General features: G+C 43.7%; 1 protein-coding gene across 1 annotated transcript; it reads right to left on the reverse strand.

The window, feature by feature from the left end:
- Positions 1–951: 951 nt before the first annotated feature.
- On the reverse strand, positions 952–8,658 carry LOC146163527 (dual specificity protein phosphatase 6-like). The gene is made up of 3 exons (XM_083381373.1): positions 7,953–8,658; positions 4,877–5,623; positions 952–1,979 (listed from the first exon to the last, which is right to left on the reverse strand). The coding sequence occupies exons 1-3, from the start codon at positions 8,326–8,328 to the stop codon at positions 1,600–1,602; spliced, it is 1,503 nt and encodes a 500-aa protein (XP_083237499.1). The 5' UTR covers positions 8,329–8,658; the 3' UTR covers positions 952–1,599.
- Positions 8,659–22,107: the final 13,449 nt, after the last annotated feature.

Raw genomic sequence — 22,107 nt, forward strand, 5'->3', positions numbered from 1 at the left:
CCGAAAACTGACAATATACAGCTTTACTTGAATCAACAAACCAGATGCTTTTTCAGCTGTTTAGATAAACCAAAATCAACATCGCTGTTTTCTTTTCGAACTTCCTTGAAAATCCCATGACGTGAAGTTTCCGACAGGAAATGTTTATTTGGGTACACTATGCACGAATCTGTAATGTAGCTTGATAATAAATTTCAAAGCCAAAAAGGTCGAGTAAATCGTCAGAGTTTTTTAGGACGATATATGAAAGTCCGAAAACAATATGCTTTGGCAACATATATTGAAAGGTAATCGCCATAACAAATTAACCGGTAGATTAACGGTTGTGAAATGGCAATAATAAAACCAACAATATTTATTGCTCATAAATTTTGTAATGGTAAAACGATCGGCTGTTTGATGAAAATCTAGCGCAGGAAGTCATTGCATCTAAACCACCGTTAAGTTACAGAGATGATTTTTATTTCTGCCAACCGTTCGTTTATGGAGGCTCCATTATCTTGTGGCTTGGTTTTCTTTCAAAAAAACACACGAAAAAGCTATACACCAGCTTCAATCGCAGGTGTGGATAAACATTGCTTGGAAGTCATCGCATTTGTACCACTTCTGAGTAATTGCTATACTTTGTTGTCAGTCACTCAAGCATGTATAAGGGCCGGAAGCAATTTATAAACGATTTTTTTTTGTTATGGGTGAACTAATTTAATTTCATTTTGAAAGGATTAATTAAACGTGCACTTTCTCGGCGATGTTTTTTTGGTGGCCTACGTCATTACATTTTGAATTTGTTAAGGATTCTGGTCTAATAGATTATTTGTTTAGTTTTAGTTGTTCCATGCAGTGTTTTTACTATTCTGTAATAATAGAACTTTGGTTGGGCTACTATTTTAACAGCTGCTGTTATAAGCAATAGCTAAAACTATTTTACCTATGACAAAAACACATAGAATATTTCATTTGGATAATAATTTATTCGCTGAAAATTTGCAACAAGAAAAAGCGGGAAAAAAACAAAACAAAAATGTATTGCGAAAAGAACAGAAGCGCTGCCGTGAAGCCTTCAACAGCCGTTGTGTGGCTGCGGCGCAGCAAAAATAACAACAAAGCACTTGTGTGTGTGTGTAAGGCCTACGTCTGTTACACAGTCGAACAATAAGAACAACGAACGCACGAGGGTGCGCTGAAATCAAAAACACGTCGCGCTAGGAGCACGTCACTTAGGGTTTACTTTTCTAGTTTAGTCCGCATTGGCGGATCGTGTGGTTTGGTTAAACGCTATACGTTGGCTACAGGTTTCGATTGGCTACAAAGGCACAACTATAGTTCTTTCGTTATCGTGTGAAACACAAAACGAGTCGTGGGCGACAATCATAATAAATCCTCTAATCTAGAGAGCGACTAAAGTGAAATAAAACCATTTTCTCGCATTTACGTGACGGCAAAAGCAGTAGTACAGGCGTTTGACGGCGCCGTGTGCTCTTTCATCTTTTTCAGTTGGGTCCCGGCGTCTCCAGGCGCCCTCTAGGCCCGACTGATGCGCTTAGCAGCAGCTGCAGTGTGGTGCTGACCGGTGGCGGATTAATATATTTCGCGACGCGCTTACGAAAGCGGGGTTGGCAGAATGAAGGCGGTGCGAGCCCCATCAGTTCTGGCCCCACCCTTGGTGAGAACCGGGAGGGTCAGGGTCGGGGTGGGGGGAGGCGGCGAGGTGAAGAAGAGGGTCGGTTCCGGACTGCCGCTGTTGGATTCCTGGGGAGAGTTGGAGTCGCCAAGGCCGAGGGTCTTCTCGAAGTCGAGCAGCTGGCCCATGAAGTTGAAGTTGGGCGACACGTTGCTCTTGCGCTGCTTTACAAAGTCGTAGGCGTCGTTGAGCGACCAGCGACGCTTCTGCATCAGGTAGGCGACGGTGACAGTGACTGATCGGCTGATGCCGGCCAGACAGTGCACGAGGACGCCGCAGTTGCGAGAGCGGGCTTCATCTGTTGGCAGAAAAAGAGCGTTTAATTTGACTGACAACGGAGAAAGTCCCGGCAAACAAACATCGTCTATAAATAGGATTTACACTAGAGATATTCGGGGAGAAAGAAAATTGCCGGTCGTGCCGCTTCCCACACGTAAATCATAAACAGTCGCCCGCCCTAAATCGACTTTTGATTTGATTAAAGTCCTTTCCAGCGAGAAAGCTCCGCGTGCCAAAGTCCGATGTCGTGCCGCCGAAAAATAGCCGCCGGGCCAAAGCGGCTCAGAGCCGGGCGCTCGCACGACATCTGGGCCCAGGACAAATAAACAAACTCGGAACGTCAGCGGCGATCTTTATCGCGGCATTAGCGCCTCTATGAGCTTCCCTAATCATCGCATTTACATGCTGGACGGACTTAGCGCGGAACAACAACATGGAGCCTGTTTATGCTGTTTTGGGAAGATTTCTGCCCAGTCATCGCGCCTTGCGTGTCAAAGCGAGTGCGTGAGTGATCGCAATTTAGGCTCGTTCACGGACAGCGCCCCGTAATTTGCCCCTCGTCAACCTGACAGCGACGAGCGGCTTTTCTCACAAATCTGAATCACACACAACCCCGTTTGCCTTGCGCTACTGTCGGCGGAACAATAGAGCTTTTTTCTGCAGTAGCGGTTTGCGCGTGAGAGAACGACGTTCGACCTAATTTTGGCGTCGCTCGATAACTTCCGACGGAACGCATGAAAATACTCGCGGGCGGAGACCGGGCGGCGTCGGGCTGCCTAAGCTAGGCCGGTGAAAACGCTGAAAATCCTCCGACCAGCGGGGCTGCACCGGAGATTCCTGGCCCGCTATAGCCGTGGGAAACGCGTCAAATCCACTTCCAAGTGGAATTCGACTCGTGCGAGCCTGGCGCTACGGCAAACAGGCCAATCGAACGCTCCAACGATCGCCAAGGGCCTGGGTGCCGGGCGTTTACGACTTAAACTCGGATCTGTGTGCACCGTAAACCTTCTAGTGTTGTCTGTCTGACTGCGAGGCGAGCCCTTGCCATTGTCGCTGCTCGCTCGACTGCGAACCAAACAACGGAGCTCGGGTTATTTTTACCCCAACTCGCCGGTTATATTTATCTGGCTTTGGCACGCCATCTTATTTTTATTCTCTCGAAAAAAGAAGAAGACGTGGCAGTTTAGAGTGCGGGTTGGTTTTGAACTTAAGCGACCGATGTCTAAGAGCTATCAGCGTAAGCCGATTGCCTGTTTACACGAATTCCAAGTTTCGACAGGGTTGCGCCGGTTCGGCTTTTACGAATGCGCGCGATTACTGGGTCGCTAATCCGTTTCCAACAAGTGGCGTGGCGTTGGTTTTTTCTAGAAATTTCTTCAGACGCTTTCCTTTAAAACGTCGCGAATCGCTAGCAACGCGAACGGAGCCGAACTCGTGTGTCCGTCATAATCGCATTACTTCGGCCAGAGCAGAACACAATCGACCATTGTGTGAGTTCGGAGCGTTAAAACGCGGAGTGAATTACTTGAGCGATAAATCCCAGGAGACTGTACCGATCGAAACGCCTGCCAAGTTTTCCGTTTCGCGTATGCCACCCACAATAGCTGGCGCAAAGTCCAAAACGTGACGACCAGTCAAAAACACACACATGGCTGATACAAAATCTTGTTTTGTTTTTCGGCACAGCGCGAGGCTGCCACGCATCTATCGCTATTCCCTCGACGGGCGGCTATTTATGACCGAATATTTCTAGCGCTTCGTCACTGCTCTTAAGAGCGCGCCAGATAAAGTCGGACGTTAATTGCCGGGTTAGCGAAAGTGGCATTTTACAGCGGAGCCTGGCGCAGGCTGGTACCGTGAAGAGATGGGCGGACGGAAAGGGCCGCAATTAAGGCTGTTTTCTAGGCTCTATTGGAATTTGTTGTTATCCGGCGGCGGCAAGCGTTACGTGCGGTGCGCGCCGGTCGCCGACAAGACTTTGGGACAACGCCCTGAAGTGTCAGTTTGGAAATCACGCCTCGAAATTACAACCGAAGATTAGAGCGCGACTGTTGTTATTATTTTTCAAAAATCAAACCGCCGAAAGAACTGCCCTTTTTACTCGAAATTGCCTCGCTTTGTCGAAGCGGATTTGGCAGATCGAGCGAGGAAACGCGCGGCAGCTGACACAACACACACGCAGATTCAATAAGCGCTTTCTCCTTTAAGCCGCATAACTCCTCGCGTTGGTGGCACAACGGGACCTTTAGAGATCTCCCAGTAACGCGACCGTACAGCGCCATTCATCCGCTTCGCTTTAATGGAGTTTACGGCCTTTTTACGGCAGGTGACTGGGCTTTGTGCACCCAAGTGCGCTGGCCAGACTCCATTGTGCGCGGCGCGATTTGGAAAAGAGGCGGGAAAAGGACAATTGCCAGCAACGGTAGTAAAAAACGTCGACGGCAGACGGGCTGCGTAGCGTTGGGAACGAGAGATAACAAACTATAGTGTCGGGTCTGGAGCCAAAACGAAGGCGCGCCAAGAATTAAACAGCCGTTGAGAGAAGGGGAATCTTGTTTACTTGTAACTGCGCTAATCTCGTAGACTTTGCACTTTTGGGCCCCGAGGCATGACACAAACCGCCTTCTTGGCGAATTTAAAGCTTTCAGGTCTGCGTCGAGCGCTTGAAAACTAACCCGCGAAATTACTTGGTCATTAACGCAATGAAGAGGCCCAACTTGAAACGAAACCGCGCTTTGTTTATCGCCGAAGCAAATCGACGCGTTGGCATCTCTGAGGACGATTAGCTCGAACTCTACCACGCAAATAGCGTTCACTTAACAAGCTTTGGGAGGAAGAACGGCACGACCTTTCACACGAGAGGAGAGTGTAATCATGTAATGTAACGCTACCGTTGGGATCTTAGAATCAACTCACCGATAAACTCGATGGCTTCGGGAAAAAACTGGGAGAGGTTCTGGCTCCAGTGGTCGGTGATGGGAATCTGCTTGTAGTTGTAGCGCTTGTCGCCCTCGAACTTGTTGGGCAGATTGGGTGTAACGTTGAGGATGTAGCTGATGTTGAAGCGCGCCAAGGTGTCGGCGTTAGAGGCGTCGTTGGCGCAGCCCAGAAAGAGGCCGGGCAGGATTTCGGCGGGGACCGCGGCGCCACCGTACAGGGGGTGTCCCGGGGACGGCGAGGGGCACACAGGGGAAGGGGACTTGGCCGAGGCGCCTTTGTCGCAAGTGCAGCAGGCTTGCCGAATGGTGAGGGGCGCCGGTTTACGGGAAAGGTTCGTGGTGTTGCCTTCGGTGGAGGAAAGGCTGTTGGCGCTGTTCGGGTCGTCCGACTCGCCTTCGCTGTTGAAGCGGTCGCTGTGCTGAGCGCATCGGTTCGCTCTGTGGTTGTCGAATCTCGGTCCTGACCTTTTTCCGCGCAGGTGGAAGCCGTTGTCCAGGTGATCTTCATCTTCTTCGTTGTTGTTGTCGCAGGTGATGCGAAGTGATCCGAGTCCAAGGATGGAGGGCGTGAGTCCCAATGGAGTCATCGGGGAGCATCTTCCGCCAGCCGGTGAGGAGGAGGCGGAGTCGTCGCTGCCGCATCCTTCATCGTCGGCGTCGCTCGAAGATCCGTTTGCTTTGGTGCAGAAGTCCGGGTGGCCGACTTGGAATTTCGTGTAGCCCCCTGAGAGAAAAAGGTGAAGAGTTCACGTTACAGGCTTCTGGCTCGTCTTGTCGCGAGTTGTGTTACGCAGGCGGGGCGTCCTACTTTCTATATGTATCGGCGTCGTGCCGTTACACGAGCGCGGAATGCGTAACAGCATGTCGAGCAATAGACCGCTTCCGGCTTGCTTGCCTGAGAGCGAGCGCCGCTCCTATATGCGAGTCACCTCTAACGGGTTTATATATAGAGATAAAATAATGCGCGAGCTCGCTGTCGCAGCACGTCCGGCGCTAGTCATTCACAATTGTGGCCAAAGCGTGAACAGCAGATACGCAAGTGTCGGCGCTTGCTCATCGTCTATCGAGCTGGCAGCGGAGTCTAGTCATGAATCGCAACGCAAGAAGGCTTCTCGAGTGGCCTTAAGCGTAAATCCGCCGCTCTCTGGGGAGCTTAAACCAGCAAACGGCTCGAAAGCGTTGCGTGAGTCACTGCTCAATCGCCCGAAACTCAACTCACGACCGTGACCGGGCAAGAAACTTTTCCACTTCGAAATACAATCCGCTAGTTTTTTGTCCTTTCGAGGAGCGCTGTTTTGGTGACCCTAGTAAGGGCGACGTTCGTTAAACTAGCCATAAAAGCGGCACACGAGGTCAAAACACTAACGAACGCGTGCGTTTTTTTAACGAACGTTTACGACAGATGTAAAAGAATCGCAAAACGAAAAAAGCAATTTTAAGGCATTTCTCGCTCTTCGATTGCCTTATGGGAACCGCAAATCGCACACGCACAGGTTACCGATTAACAAATACCGCACACGGTGGATTTTTTCGCCGCGTGTCGACAAAGCGGCCGAAGGAAAATTTACTCGAACTCGGCGCCGGGGTTGAGGCGGTGTCCCTTACACCGGATGAGCTGTGTGTTTAGTAAGCCCTGCCGTAAATCACGATCGCACGGTTATCACCGCTCTTCGGGCGCTGCTCGCTCTCGCATGGCAAACAATTCGAGAAGAGAGGGATTCCCTCGCTGGCGAACCCGGCTCTTATCGCTGCACCCAGAGGCGCCCGTTTACCGTAACTCGATATTGCGAGCGGCCGACTGCGCCGCTTCAGACGACGCGCAATTGCCCCCTAAACATGTAGTTTTAAAACCGCGAAAACGAGCGAAAATTTCATGCCGAAAACGAAAATCGGTCGCATTTTCAACGCGAAATAGCTTTTGCGGTACGGTAAATTCGCTTGCACTGCGAGTTATATCAACACGCTGTTTTGAGGCGAGACCCGGGGCGCCTAAACCGGTTTCGGATTACCTTAACCCAGAGTCTATACACGGGGCTTGAGCTACCTATGGGCGGCTGATTCACGCTTGCGAGATTTTCGCCGCCTGTCGCCGCACACACCTGATGCGCGCGAGATTACCGCGTGCGGCCAAGCGTAGAACATCGCGTGAGAAGGCCGCCAGTCGTTCGGGTTGATGGTTAACCTCGGGCAAATAGCAGGCCGGAAAATCGACGGCTGAAGAGAATCTCGCGGGCGCGCGCTCGCGCTATTGAGACGGCCGACGGTGATTCACGCTCGTTTTGTTTGTCGTGCAAAGACCGTCGGTCCGACTTATTCCTCTTGGTCGCTCGTTTGCCGCTGCTGTTGACACGGCGCAAATACGGGTTTCGCGATTACACGTTGAGCCCTGTGTTTGCCCTTAAGTGCACTCTCTACAATGGAAAAGCGAGACAGAAATCGCTCGAAAAACCGCCGGGTGCTATTTTTAGAGCTTCGCCAACCAAAAAAGCGATTTTCCCTTTTGCTAAGTAAACAACGGTCCCGGGCAATCCGGAAAATCGCGATCTAACGATGTTTAATAAGCGGGAAGGCTTTTACGACTCGCACTTACAAGAAATTCCGGATCTAATACGAATTCTGGGCTTTCGATAATTGGAAGCGGTTGTCCCCCGCACGCGGATTATTACGTGACAGCTATTGTCGTCACGTCTTATACGGCGCTGCGGCCTGATATTAAAGCCACATCCGGCCTAGAGTGAATGGTGTCATGATCCCAGCGTGACTTAGCGGCCCAGTCACCATGCGCGCTGCTGGTAACACTGGCTGCTGAGCTGGCACTTAGGCGAGCGAGTGATAAGCCGGTTCCCACCAAACAGACCAGTATACTGTATTTTGGTTTTACTACTCGACGCCGAAGCTTTCGTTACGATTGCCCGCCTGTCAAGTAGGTGCGACAATACCAACAGCGCGATTCCCTAACTCTACCAAGCGAACACCAATAGGGCGGCTGTTTTTACAATCACCAACCTTTCACGCAAAACACAAGCTTTCTTAGAAAAAAACGTAAGGCTTACCTTTGAGCACGATCACGTTGCAGCCCTCGTTGGCCATGCGGTTGTAGAGCAGGTTCAGCATCGAGGTGTCGTTGTTGTTCAGCTCGGCGGTGAACTGGTCGTAGAGCACGACTTGGAAGGTGGTGCACTTTTTAAGGAAGGCTTCCTTCTCCTGGCGAAAGTTGGGCGGCACAAGGCTCTTTAGCGAGAGCTTGTTGGCCTTGAGACGTCGCATCATTAGCTGGGGAAGTACGATGTTGTGCGAGCCGCTGATGTGGCCGTAGCGGTATTCTTCGTTGGAGCGGCAGTCGAGAAGCAGAACGTCTTCCTGGCGGCAAAGGCGGTCTCTGAGCGCATCGCAGGTCACAAATTCCTTGGTGGCCATTGTAATCTTCATTACTGTGAGATTTCAACGGGTGTTGTACGGGTATGTCTGTATGAATTCTTTAGTTTTTTTCAAGCTTGTAACGGTTCTTGGCAGGTAGCACGAACGCGGCAGAACTTGTTTGTAAGAGCAGGTCGAACAAGTTTTTTCACAAAAAGCTATATATCTCTGCAAACAGACGAGACACAAAACGTTAGATACAGTGCAAAACCTTATACATAACACTTCATTGAAACTATACTAACTGCAAAACCAAAGCACACACCAGGCTATGACTACTCCAAGTCTGCGACCCAGTTAAGGTCGCCTGTCTTAGACAGGCAGCCGATTGAATTAAGCTGCTATTAGAGCAAACCACGAGTGTGCTGTGTTATATACGCTCAGACTTGTAAGCCGACCACGCCAACTGCTCGAGTATGATTGGAAGCGAAGGCCCGCCACGGTTTTGTGGACCAACGCGGAGCGGGAGGAAAAATAGCGCTCTGGCTTTTTCTCTTTGGCTCGCGCCGACGCTCAAGGCGCGAAGAAAAAAAGGCGCCCGCTCTCCGAGTAATTGGCAGCGCGCAAGGGCGATAAAGGAAATAACGAGTCGAGCGCGGCACAAGAGGTTGCTCTCATTCCCCGCCTCGATTGCCCAGAGCGACTCAACGTTACAGTTGACGCTTCGCTTGGCGGGGGGCCGGAAGTTGAGGGATTGAGTGACAAAGGCGCGGACACTTGTCAATGCGAGTGAGTGCGGCGTCATACGCGCATCGCTTGTTATTACTATCATGTCGCCCTATCGATTCTACGCCTCTTATTGAATATTGGCCCGGATTTTACAACGCCGTGCGCAGTTTCGCTCGGTTTGGCGTTGGCGCTTTGTCAAGAGCGTAAAAGGACAAAGCCCTGTCCCCACTTTTCGTTACGCAAGGGTCTTTACCGATTTTCACTTGCCAGGTATTCGATCCCCACACGGCGAAACGACCCCCGCCACAGAACGCATTCCAACTTCACACAGCTGTATTGATCAAAGCGTGCGCTTTAACGGGAAAAGCAGCTAAATCGATTTCATCCTAATTTTAGGCTGTAGTTGTGCCGAATACACTATCTTTAAATCGAATTTTGCGCGGAATAGACTGACTCCTACGTAAGACAAAGACAATGCTGAAAAGGTTCGACCGCTGAAAACGAAGCTATGCTGAAAATATTTTCGCTCCATTTGCTTCACCGAGGGAAATGGAAACATTTACGACCGGGAAACCGTTGGCACTCCTTCGGTATTCGGAATGCGCAAAACTACGCTTGCTGACGAACGCGGGGCCCTTGCTTATGAAACCGAACAAAACGCAGCATTTCGGCAGTCAGTCAACACGGCGACGCCTATCCCCTTATCAGAAGGACGTCCTTCGCCTCGCGCAGGCCTCATTGACAGGAAGGAGCTGTCGAAAATTGTTTATCAATTGAAAACACGCGGGTTAGGGACGGGGGTTAATTCTTCTTAAATCATCTCGTATGCAGGAAACACTTGTCGCCGCCCTCCCGTTGTTCGAAGCCACAGCGCCGCGTATTTCCGACATTCGCGTACCGCGCATTCCTTTTCTTTCGTTCGAAAATAAGCGGGAATCTTGCGGTGCGAACGGATGCATTGCGAAACTTCCCGGCGCTGATTTCATAAACTGGCAACATGTATCGGCAAGCCCGAGCGTGGGAATGTAATACTTGAGGAATCACGTTTCTGTGCATTTGGCGGACAATGTAAAAATCGGCGCTATAAGCTCGGCGGCCTAAAACAAATAGGAAACAGGGAATATTCTACAAGTCATAACTGTTCGTCGATTGCCACTAGTGTTTAAAGTACGCTCGCGAATGACCTGTGCACAGCCCATTCGTGCATTTGGTATACAATATGAAAATCGGCGATATAAAAGCGGCCTAAAAAACAAATACAAAACAACTATTTAAAAGTCATAACTGTTCGTCGATTGCCATTATTGTTTGAAGTGCGCTAGCGAATAACCTCCACACAGCACCAACCCAACGGGCTGACATTTTGTGAATGGCGATGTCGTAGCGACGAAGCCGATTCGGCGACGAAGTTGAGCAAGTGGTCCACCTAGTGGTAAAATAAGGAGACACTTCACGTAGCGAAAACAAAATCGCCGTACTACAGGTACTGTTGTTATTAAAGGGAAGTGGCAGTAATTTATTTGGCTAAATCGCAAAGCAATTATACTCATTGAATATGATTTACAAATGTGTTGTTCTTTAAACCTCACTTGGTATTTCTCAATATATTTCGGGGAACTACCCAAAAAAAAACATCAAAAACAGTTAAGAGTGGAACTTTTGACCGTCTAACAGGGTCAGTTCTATTCAAATTAATTTATTAAACACGCTCTTTAATGAACTCGGAACATAATCATACCCAAATGATACAGGGGGTAGGTTTTGCTAAACACACATGTGACGGTGATTAGAATCCGCATCACGGTCAAAGTTAGATGGCGGCGGCGCGCCGTATGATTAGAACTCGCTTAAAACTTTTAGCGGGCGGCGAGGCGGCCTTAATCGTGGATTTCGCAGCGTTGAAGGCAGATCGACACCAAGTATCAGGGTTTAGAAGACGCGACGCAAATACGAACTCCAAATCTTCTAATTTAAACTTCCATCTAGAATTGTTACAAATAGTCTTAAGCTTCAAGAAAGCTAATAAAATAGTTAGCTCTAAAAATGTACAGGGAGGGTCGGTAAAACAACAATCGTGTATCTTTTATTAAGAGACTATAAAAAAAATGTATAGCAACCTTTTTGGAAAAATCGTACTACGACTCGTGTGGAAACTTGAATCTAACAACTTTGCAAAAAAGTAATTAGTGGCAACAGTACAAACAAACAAGGAGCGAGTTTCCGGGCTGGGGGCCGCGATAACAAGCACCCCGTCCAGCGGACAATTAACGCGACAATGGCCATTGTTGCCAACTGTTTCAGGTGATATAATCGTTAGAGGAAGCGCAAGACGCTAATTACTCTTCGTGGGAAGTTGGGCTGTAAGGTAAGGAAAGGGGCGTCTATAGCAGCGGTGCTCAACTAGTGGGCCATGGCTCAACTGGTGGGCCATGGCAACTTTTTAGATGGGCCACAGACCAATATAGAAAAGCTAGATTTATTGAAGAATTTAGTTTCATTTGTGTCACTATACCTAATTTTACAGGTATAATGGCTTGGGGAGGAATTAAGTTGGAATGTAAATGAAACGTAAATTTATTGTTATATGCTCCACTATATTTTGTTCTAAACATTTTTACAGTTTGTCCATTCATAGAAATTTATTGGGCCACAAAATTTTTGTGCAACGAAAATGGGCCACGAAAGAAAAAAGGTTGAGAACCACTGGTCTATAGGGTTGGTTGGTACGTTGCCGGAGAAATCGAACTGCAACGGTGCGGCGGCGAAAAGGCAAATAGAGAATTTGATTCGGGTGAGAGTTTCGCCGCCCGTGTCCCTCCATTAGTTGCACATTAACGTGGTTTTACGCCCAGCGTCGCGCCTCGTTTAAATTCAAATTTGGGAGAGCGTCAACAATTAAAGTAAACAGCAAACCACGGCGGGTGATTTTGTGTAAGAACTTGTGAATAAATCTTTTAAACCATTAAATTTTAAACACTATTACAGATAAATAGTTATTAAACAGACCCAATGCTTGACGATGTAAAGCGCACGCTCCAATGTGGTATAGAAAACAGATTGACAACGAAAAATATAATTTAATTAATACATTTTATTTTAGGCACACTATGCACGGATCTGTAGTGTAACTTGATAATGAATTGCAAAGCCAAAAAGGTCGAGTAGATCGATATCACCTTGATTAAAACGTTTCGATACGAGCTTGTATTATCTTCAGTAAATTTTATTTTACAACAAGAAACTCGAAAATAAAATTAAAAGCATAAATACTTTTTATTACCAAAACCACAATGGCAATTATCCAAAAAAAAAAACTAAATCATCGGTTTTAAAACCAAATCAAAATGGCCGATTCGAATTAAAATATCTTAAATTATATTTAAAAGAAAAAAACGTGTCGTTAGACAGCGTTCCCCGACAGTGCTTCGAAACATGACGTTTGCAGTTGGCGCAACACCGGAAACACACGCAACGTTTAATTAAAAAAACAGAGGAAAACGACTTTGTGTGTCGCAATAGCGTCCCAATAATGCCAACTCACGTTACGTAACGGTAAAATATTGCGTTGCACCAGGGTCACGTGATCGATTACGTCATATTGTCCAACCCCGAACAAATAAAATCCCACGCATAAAAGGTTTTGTGTGTTGACAATTGTCACCGAAAAGACCACGCAAAACCACACTACATGTTTTCTGTACAAACTAAACTGTTGGGAAATTTTTAACGACCTGACTGTGATTTTAATTTTCCCTTTTGTGAAAAGCTAGGTATTGACTTTGTATCTATATTCGTTTTTAAAATGAAACTAAACAAAATAAATATGAAACTTTGAGGGCCAGACGGTGTGACGAATTTAGAACTTACATAGGGTAATTTGCCGTAATAACAAAGAGAAACTGAAAAAAGTTATAAATGTGGATGGCACTAAAACTCAAATTGACCACATACGTATATTCATGTGCTGACAAACTTTATGTCATGCCCCGAGCCCATTTCCAGACGTAAACAACACGGCCTGCCAAAAGCAAATGCACATGTGACGGTGCCAAAAACGACTCGGGCTAGCATTAAGTCATCAGCGACCAACAAAAATAGGATTTTTAACCTAATTATTCAACTCGCATCACGAAATAAAGGCAAGGCTGCCACATCGAATTGTAAGATCTGCATACAAGTATTGTTAAGACGGAGACGTTAAATGTTACTAAAAAAATTCGAAAGCTCTAACTTATAATTGCGATTGCGCGCACCGAAGTATTTTTTTTATGAAATTTACATGCCGTTACAATATACTTTACAATTATATACAGAGTAGGCCTAAAGTAGGCTTACAGTTATTCCACAGCGTTTGTTTGTAAGAAGAGGTAGCATCGAATGGCCACCACGCTCACCTGACCTGACACCAATGGATTTCTTTTTGGGGGGTGTTGTAAAGAACAAGGTGAACCCCAAACAATAAATTTACTTTGAGACCCAAACCCTACTTTTTATGACTGTAAGCCTACTTTTGGCCCACTCTGTAGATTCGAACTATAAGCAGTCCATAAACGACGTAAATGATTTACCGAACGCAAAAACGAAGTAAGGTTGTTTGATGGCGCAATGCATTTGAATAAACCACAAGTTTTAAACTCCGTATTGCAACGGCACGAAAAAAACAAAAAAAAAGTGCGTGAGAAGACAAAGTCCCAAAATATTTATACGCGTGAAGACCAGGACAAATATTAATTGCAAAATAATTCAGAAATCGTCGCGACCCGGTTTCAATCATTCAAAGTCTACGGGCTTACGTGCGCGTTTAAAAATAGCAGAGTGCAGAACCTACACAAAGGCCTTTCGCCTGAGCGCTGACAAACTGACATGGGCGTAACGATTGTAGCGTCGTGGAAGAAACGGGTTGGGCAGCCGTGTTCGATTTGTTGACAAGACCGCAAAGGCATAAGTAACATGGCCCATCGATGACCAACGCCTCGATCCAAAGGCGGATCAAGCGCTAAGCAAAACAAGACGCTTAGCGCAAAGGGCACAGTATAACGAAGGCCTTGTGCAACTGTATCGACCTGGATGGCAGCGTATGATGCGTGATGGCATCCCTTCGCAATTGGCTGCAACCTTTCCGATTTTTACGCGCTTACCGCGAGAAGGTGGTAGTGGGTGCGCTGCTATAATCTGCGATCTGTCATGAACCCGTAATAGAGCTAAAAGTGGCCCAGCTGGCGACCTTTTTTAGTGTATGTACACAGTATTATAAGTTATAACTTAATTAGGATTCCCAGCCCTTCTAACAGCTTAGACTAGATCAAGGTTTCTCAACCGGGCTTCCCCTTTGTCCTGTCCTTATGTTACATGAGCAAGTCAAACTATTTTTAATTTTTCTAGTATTTATACTTTAGGATTACTTTATTACACCTTATGCAACACTATTAAACACTCGCATGTCATCTTATTTCAAAATACATCAACTTTATACGTTAATTTGAAGAAAATGCTCGTTGTCTGGCGAGTTTAGTGTATGTGTAACAGGTATCGTTACTTAAAATAAGATTCGCAGTCTTTCTAACAGCTTTTTTTATCAGACCAGTTGTTTCAAAACCTTTCAAAAAATTTGATTGGAGAACCCTTTGCAATTTTTTAGTAATTCACGGTCTCATATTAGCAAAAATACTTCAAAAAGTTTAACGATAATTGCAAAAAAACTATATGTAAAAAAGACCAAAAAAAACATATATTAAGACTTTATAAAAGCAAACTTTAAAGAGGTGGGTTCATTCCATTGGCTTTGTTTCAATCATTTTCAACTATCTTCTTTTATTAGAAGTTTAAGAAATATTTTGGTGAATGTCCTAAAACTATACTTCACGCACCCTAAGTTATTAACTTATTAAAACAAGGGCACTTTAGAACCACTTTAAACCATAATCTTTTTCGAGTAGTCAGCAATTGATACAATCATAAACATGTGTTATAATTGGATTCTTGCCCAAAGTACACGGAAAGGTTTAGTGAATCAATTTACTGATTTCTCTTCCCTAAAGACACCGATATCGAGTCAGCAATTGCTTCAAATTAGGGAGTGGTTAAATTTACCACACTCCTACTTTTTATGCAATAAATACCAATTCGGATTCTCTTTCTAATTGTCACGACATATTAGGCAATACAGGATACACGATTTGCATACTGTTTACCAAGCGAAAGCACCCATGCAGCGGATACCCACAGCGGAATAATAGCATTTAACTGCTTAATTTTTTAATTGTTCTTGTGCTTGTGCTAGGAGTTCCTGTCATAAAATCGAGCTTTCCGGTTTCACAAGGAAAAAAAAAAACCTTAGTGATAGGCTAACCTTTCACAGAATTACCAGCGATCTAAAAACAATCTCTCTTGCCTATATTCTGAAAATAAATTATCGCCTTGTATACGTTATACCACCACTTAACAACCGATTGGTTGCGAATTTTTTACAGGTGGGACTTTTAGTACGCTAATTTACTTTTGTTGAAGGCGAAAACACTTTAACCTGTTCGACATTCCTATACAGTATATTGTAGACCAGTTTCGCGTTAAAAGTGAATTGCAATAGTTCTTTGTGCTAATTGTTCTATGCCGCCACACCTTATTGATACGTACTAAGTAATACCAGGCGAACGACTGAGAAGAACTGCATTACATCATAGGCCCACCTTTAAGTAAAATTATCCTTAATCATAGCACTACTCTTCTAAAAATCTCATTTCCACGCATTACCTTTTCTAAAAAGTTGCCAGCGCAATAGCACGGTTTCGAAGCACGCATAAATCAGCTAAATTTGCAAGCTAGGTGCGTGTCTGTTTTGTTACCAGCGATTGTCACCCAATGAATATAATATCATTTAAAAAAAGCACTGTTTATTTAGCAAAATTGTGGTTATAATACAAAAATTTTAAAGTACTTTATTAATTAAGCTTTTCAACAAGATCACCCAAAGTTAACTTTTAAATTATAATTTTTTTTAAGTGTTAAATGCAAATAATGTAACAGGTAAAAAGCATGTTACAAACACACCCTAAAATAACTCTAATTAGAAAATTTTGTTATGCAACTTCTATATTTGAGTAGGGTAAAAGGCGGTTATAACGCAATTCGTTTTCGATAGGAACAGAAAAACTTTCCGGTCTCGTCAAATTATTATCGCATCACGATTTTCGATCCATGCGATTCCCGCAACATTTCGGGATCCGTTAGGCGTCTGCCCATAGCAGCAGTTGATCACCCCAACGACTAATGGCCAATCCTTGTTACCACAAGTTTCCGACATGTGCAGACTCGGCCAAATTTAGCACCTACAGTCCTTTGCTTAACCTTTCGATCATTAACATGCGACGAGCTGTTTAATGAAACGTTATTCGAAATCGTTATAAAGATGATGTCCTCCTTGTGGATGAAACGCAGTGTTTTGAATTTGTTTTTGGATAGAGTACCACCTGGTTTTGAACCAATGTGTTTAAATATAGGCTTTAAAACAAAAATCTTGCTCTTTCCGCCAATTGCATATTTAGATTGTGGGTCAATTAAAAGTTACAAAGAGAAAATATATCTTGCGTAAACTTATAACTGACTGACTTTGATTAAGACAGGAAAGTCTAAAGAATGTTTGCTCCCATTTGAAGTTATTGTCGTCAATTACGAGTAATGGCTAGGAGATATCTTCTTATTTACGCATTCTGAACACCGCATAACACCTGAAAGCTGATATAGCGAATATAGCATCTGAAAACCCTTGGCGTGTACCACAGCTTAAGAACCACTGAGTTAACGGATCAAAAAATAATTTGAAAATAATTTTTTTTGTTTGTTCCTTTTGTAACAGCGTCTAGCTTTCACAAATGCGATTTTCAACACAAAATCATGAAACCCTAATGGTCGTTAATTTACACACTGAACGCAGCACTAAAAAACACCAGAAAAAACTTAACCTGATTTAACAGCCATTTTCGAAAATTTACGTTTGTGAAAGGCAACATTGAATTGTAGAGAAAAATATTTAATGAATCAATATTCAATGAATCAACGCATCGCATAAATGGTAATCGTTTCAAACGGAAGAGTGATTAATTTTACTGTGATGTTGGTGAAATGCGCAGCCAAAAAGTCAAATCGTGCATTCAATACAATAGACCGATCGACTGAACTATTAATTTATCACCAATATGGCAATTGAAGTCGGCTTTCGGGCGGGGGGCTTCGGCATGAATTGACAGTTTAAAGCGGGGCATTTTACATGTTTCGGGGATTAGAAAAAGACGCGTGACAGGCCCAATTATTTTACAAGCCCAATCGACAATACCGCCATTTTGCCACACAGCGCCATATAAGGCCTATTGACTCCAAATTCGGCGCAAAGCAGGCGCATGGAGGACGGATACCAGCGCGGAGAATGCCAGCACGACAAAAGAACACGCTCGCGCAGTTAGAATGCGGAAAGGCGCATGGTCATTTCGGAGCTCACGGGAAAACGTGCTTTAAATTTAACCCGGGTTACAATAAGCTCACGCCCATCTGCCCGCCCCGCCCACCACGCTGAAAAACCTATAAGCTTTCGACTTTGCGAGAACGGACACATTGTTATGGGCGTGACGTCACGATTGCCATTGTGACGCACGCGGCATTTGCGCAGCGTCTAAACGCGGGAGAATGGCCCCGGAAAATCGCCGTTTATCTGGGCCGCGAGGAGGCGATTTGAATGGGTCACGTCCACCGCAGCATCACGCCGTTTACCGGTCGCTGTGTCGTCACGAAATGTTTCCCGACTCACACGATATAGAGGAGAAACCGGAGACGCGCCGGAAATTTGTTTGTTTACGTGTACAAAGGTGGTTCTCGAGCCTTTTTAGCTCATTGAAACAAAAATAATCGAGGCATACTTTTCGTACGAGTTAAAGTTGATTTTAGAATGAACATCAAATATCTTATTCAGAAGCATAAAATAGGTAGCATTTCGTTAACGTTTTGAATACTTCTTTATTCATTTTGAACATCTAACGTTCGATGCGTTCACAAAATGCTAGCTATATATACTTCTTTTTGGGTTTGATATTCATTCTATACGTCTAACTATACAACCACCAGGCTTTATGCTCCAAAGGTTGCCAGTCATCTCCGTTTTTAGAAAAAAAGTTGCCTTTGTAATACAGATATTTCACTGGCTCTAAGGACATTTCTAAAATTACAAAAAGCGCCTTATTTCGTGTCACGGCGCACATTTTGAAAACAACTGGTTCAGAGGAAAGCACCCTGAACTTGGTTGGCCCTTTCTTAGGTTATCAACGGGAATTTTGAGGCGTTTCTTTTCGCTGATCGCTTTTTAAATCGAATGGCAATTTTATTCGCATCTAAGATTTTCAATCTTAAACTTAATCCGTTTATCAAAACCCTGGGTTGCGCTTTAGAAAACTAAAATGCTCACATTGTTATAAGCTATTTATAAATTTCCGCATTTAGTTGAAAGAAAAAATTAAGTTTGCCCGACCATTTCGAAGATTATTTTAGGCCGTGGTATTATTTTTTACGCTTTCTTCGGATGAAGGTGGATAACAAGCGTTGTAAAAATTACAACTTACCAAGAAAACGTCTGTCACCCCAATGAAATGATATGAAGAGAATGGCTGTTTGAGGAGAAAATAATACCATACTATTGTCAACACGAACCTCGCAAATAAATTAACCAGTAAACATGATTCCATGGTTGAAATAACTTCATTACTTTGAATTTAAGGGCATTTTATTTAAAAAGGTAAATATTTCACTCCAACGTAGTTGCGTCGCCTAAAAAGGATTCATAAACGAAATAATTTTTGCGCTTCTTTAAAACGAACACCCCATAAAAAACAAGTATGACTTCACTGAGTAAAACAACGAGAGTGACGTCCTTTCGGCAACAACGAAATACACGGGCGCCCGCAATAACGACGCACTATTATTTTCGTTACGCGCTTAGAAAGCAACCAACGTCATTTGCACTTTGCGAGTCCGGCGCAAATACGGAAGAAAATATCGCAAGCTCAATTTCTTGACGGAGGTCAGCGCGCAAATCGCGTGGCAGAAATGGCTTCCTCTTGAAGGTCGTGCCATTGCGCAAGTCATCGACGCGCAGACCGGGCTCATTTAGGGGATGACGAACGACACGGCTTTAAGAAATAGCCGCGACATTTACGAAAGATCGGTCCCATCTACCTGTTGTGTGCTGACGATGTAGCTGTCGGGTTTTGTTTTTTTGCTGGACTTGAATCATCAGGATATCGTGTCGTTTTTGCTAGCCGCATGGGATATTTAAAAACTTTTTTTGTTTCGGAAAGATAAAACAAATGGCGATACCTTTAAGATTTCCTGGTGGAAACTAGAACCATTTACTAGAAGTACAAGAAATATATAGAAGAAATATATACACCTTTATTGTCGATTTATTTATTGTAAAAACGCAGCCTCATTTTAATACTGTACATTTAATATGCCTTTTAATAAAAGTACTTTCGACTCAAAATTTTATAAGGTTTAAATTGCGTACTTTTAGCAAAGTTTTTCATTATCCATTAAAAATCCGCATATGGTTCGTGATTAATTACGCTTCTCACCTTTTCGCGCTATTATGGAACGCGAAATTAGCTTCCAGTGCCAGATCACGACACATGCGAATTGTGAATGGAGCGATGTTTGAACTTAGCAGTTTGACGGGTCAGATGCGTCGCGAAGAACACTTTATTGATGAGAGCGTCACTTTATTGATGAGAGCGCACTATCACGGAGGCAGATATTCGCCGCGGAGGTTTGATTTATGGTTAACAGCAGCCACTGGCGTGCATTGTGAGAAATGTCACACAAGTTTTGCAGCTGGATTTAAGTTTTTCCCCTTGGAAGCATTTTTTGCTTAAATGTTCTACGGTATTGCTATTTTAACGGTTTCTGTAAAATGCAAGTCATTTTTAACAATTAACAATAAGTTACCCATTAAAGGCCAGTCATTACTTACCCCCGTCAAGTCCTAATCCAAGCGAATAGCACCACAAAGTCTGTCAGAAAACAAGGCTGCGTGAACCAACAACAATCTATAACCTTTTAAATTCCTTTATATGTTTTTGCCGGCTGATAACTGCATCGGGTGGCTTACTATTACAATTGCGCGGGTCAGTAAGTCATGAATTTCAGCAAAGCTGTAGACAAAGATATGCTGTAAAAAACGATAATGGACGCGTTTTATAGCGGAAAACAGTTTTTTAATCTCATAACAAAAAAGGGGGCAAATGAGGAATGATGCCGGTTTAATATTAAGAGATAGGAATAAATACACTAACAGTGATAAGTTAGTTAATCACTACCTTCCCTGGTATACTCGTAAACTACACCATTGGAAGGGGTAACACAACTAACCTAAACCCTAACCTTTTAAAGTGTATGTCGTTCCAACAGTTCTATTAATTCAGGACGAAAACTCCGCCAAATCAAATAACTTCACAAGTTATAAATAATCATGAAACCGGGTCTACAGCCTAAAGTTCCGTTAAGTTGGGCGATAGGTTCTAAACTTTCTCATTTCACACTAGACTATACGCCTACAATTTAAACAAAAACCGCCACAACGAGCGAAAATCCTATAATTTTATAGACTATAATTTTGTCTATTTACCCCAGACTAACGCTTAAACAATCTCGAATACAACACTAAGTATTGTTACATCATAAAACTAAATAAAAGAGCTTATTTAATCCCATCTACAGTGCTTTAGTTTTATTACAGACAGTTTTATTTTAATTTTAAACTTTAAAACGATATGGAAGTTAGACAACAATGATCTAGGTCAAAATTTAACTTTTTTTTTCTTTTGAATGAAATGACCAAGCAGTTAAGCGTTTGCAATAGAAGGGATCGGCATAAAATGCAATATATCGCGCAAACAGTATTTAGTAAACTTATTTACAACTTCGAAAAACATAAGTTTATAGAAAACATTTGAGTGCACTTGTCTTACTTGTAACAGTCTATAGCAGCTGAGTCACTAAGCGTTTTTCGTAGAGGGTCGAATAAGTCCAGGGATTGGTGGTCGCGGTCGACTATAAGATTTTGCAAATAGGCTAGGGTAGCCATACGTCAGGATTTTTCCTAACATGTCAGGTATTTTAGTGTTGAAATCTGCATCAGGGAGAAATATCAAATCTCCTTATAATTCATGAAGTTATCGTTTAATTTCAAAATGCAAGTTTTAATTTGCATCCAACAAGTATTTCGGTTGACAAAATATTAATAACCGTATTTTACGTTTGTTGTAGAATATGTCGCAAACTTGGAATAAATATACCAATGGACGGATCCAGTCCACTAGCCGAAAAATATATATATTATAAATTATAATTCTTTTTATTTGGCCCCACTTTGCTATAGCTTACAAATCCAGTCCATACCATTGGTCCCAACCGCAGTTCCGCGGCACACCTGCTGCTGAAGTGTCAATTTTCAAACTCAAGGGTGCCAAAATAGATTTTAGATATTAGGATTGCAATTTCTGTTTTGGTAAGCTTCTTAAAGCAATTATTTAAAAAACAAACTTGACTAAAAATTTTTTTTTTTAAATCGTACTTTGTCGGTGTGTGATGGTATTTCTTTATGTCACCATCACAGTTAGGTACTAAACGAAAATGCTGGTTAAAGTGCCGAAACTTATTTATTATTTCTGTTGGCGTAAGCCAAAAAGGTTGGGAACCACTGTCCTAGACAGTGAACACAAAACAACGCTGTACTTCCGCAATATGTCACGTCGCGTTATTGCAACATCATGCTGATGCTGATGTCACCAACAATAAGAACAATGGAATAATGGACTGAGATCTAGGATTTGCGCAAGCAACTTCATAACTATTCAGACTTCTTTACATTGTTATTTCAAACCAGCAGTGAAACCAAGCCGGAACAGTTTTAAAATAATTAATGTCGGTACACCACACTGATAAAAATATGTTATATACCAATTCAAACCCAAGTAAGAAGGTTTGCTTCTTGTAACTGCTCTATCGCCATCTCCCTCAATGTATTTATACTTATTTCTCAATTGCATCTTAGATTTAGCTTCAGACTTTTTTTTACGTCCCATT

This window comes from Ascidiella aspersa, chromosome 2, assembly GCF_963924565.1.
Source record: "Ascidiella aspersa chromosome 2, kaAscAspe10.2, whole genome shotgun sequence".
NCBI classification, from domain to species: Eukaryota; Metazoa; Chordata; class Ascidiacea; order Phlebobranchia; family Ascidiidae; genus Ascidiella; species Ascidiella aspersa.

Excerpts from the sequence above, each read along its gene's own strand:
- LOC146163527 (XM_083381373.1), bottom strand. The coding sequence starts at position 8,328 with ATGAAGATTACAATGGCCACCAAGGAATTTGTGACCTGCGATGCGCTC. Across the intron at positions 5,624-7,952 it reads CAACGTGATCGTGCTCAAAG|GGGGCTACACGAAATTCCAA; the intron begins GTAAGCCTTACG and ends TTTTTCTCTCAG. Across the intron at positions 1,980-4,876 it reads CGAAGCCATCGAGTTTATCG|ATGAAGCCCGCTCTCGCAAC; the intron begins GTGAGTTGATTC and ends TTCTGCCAACAG.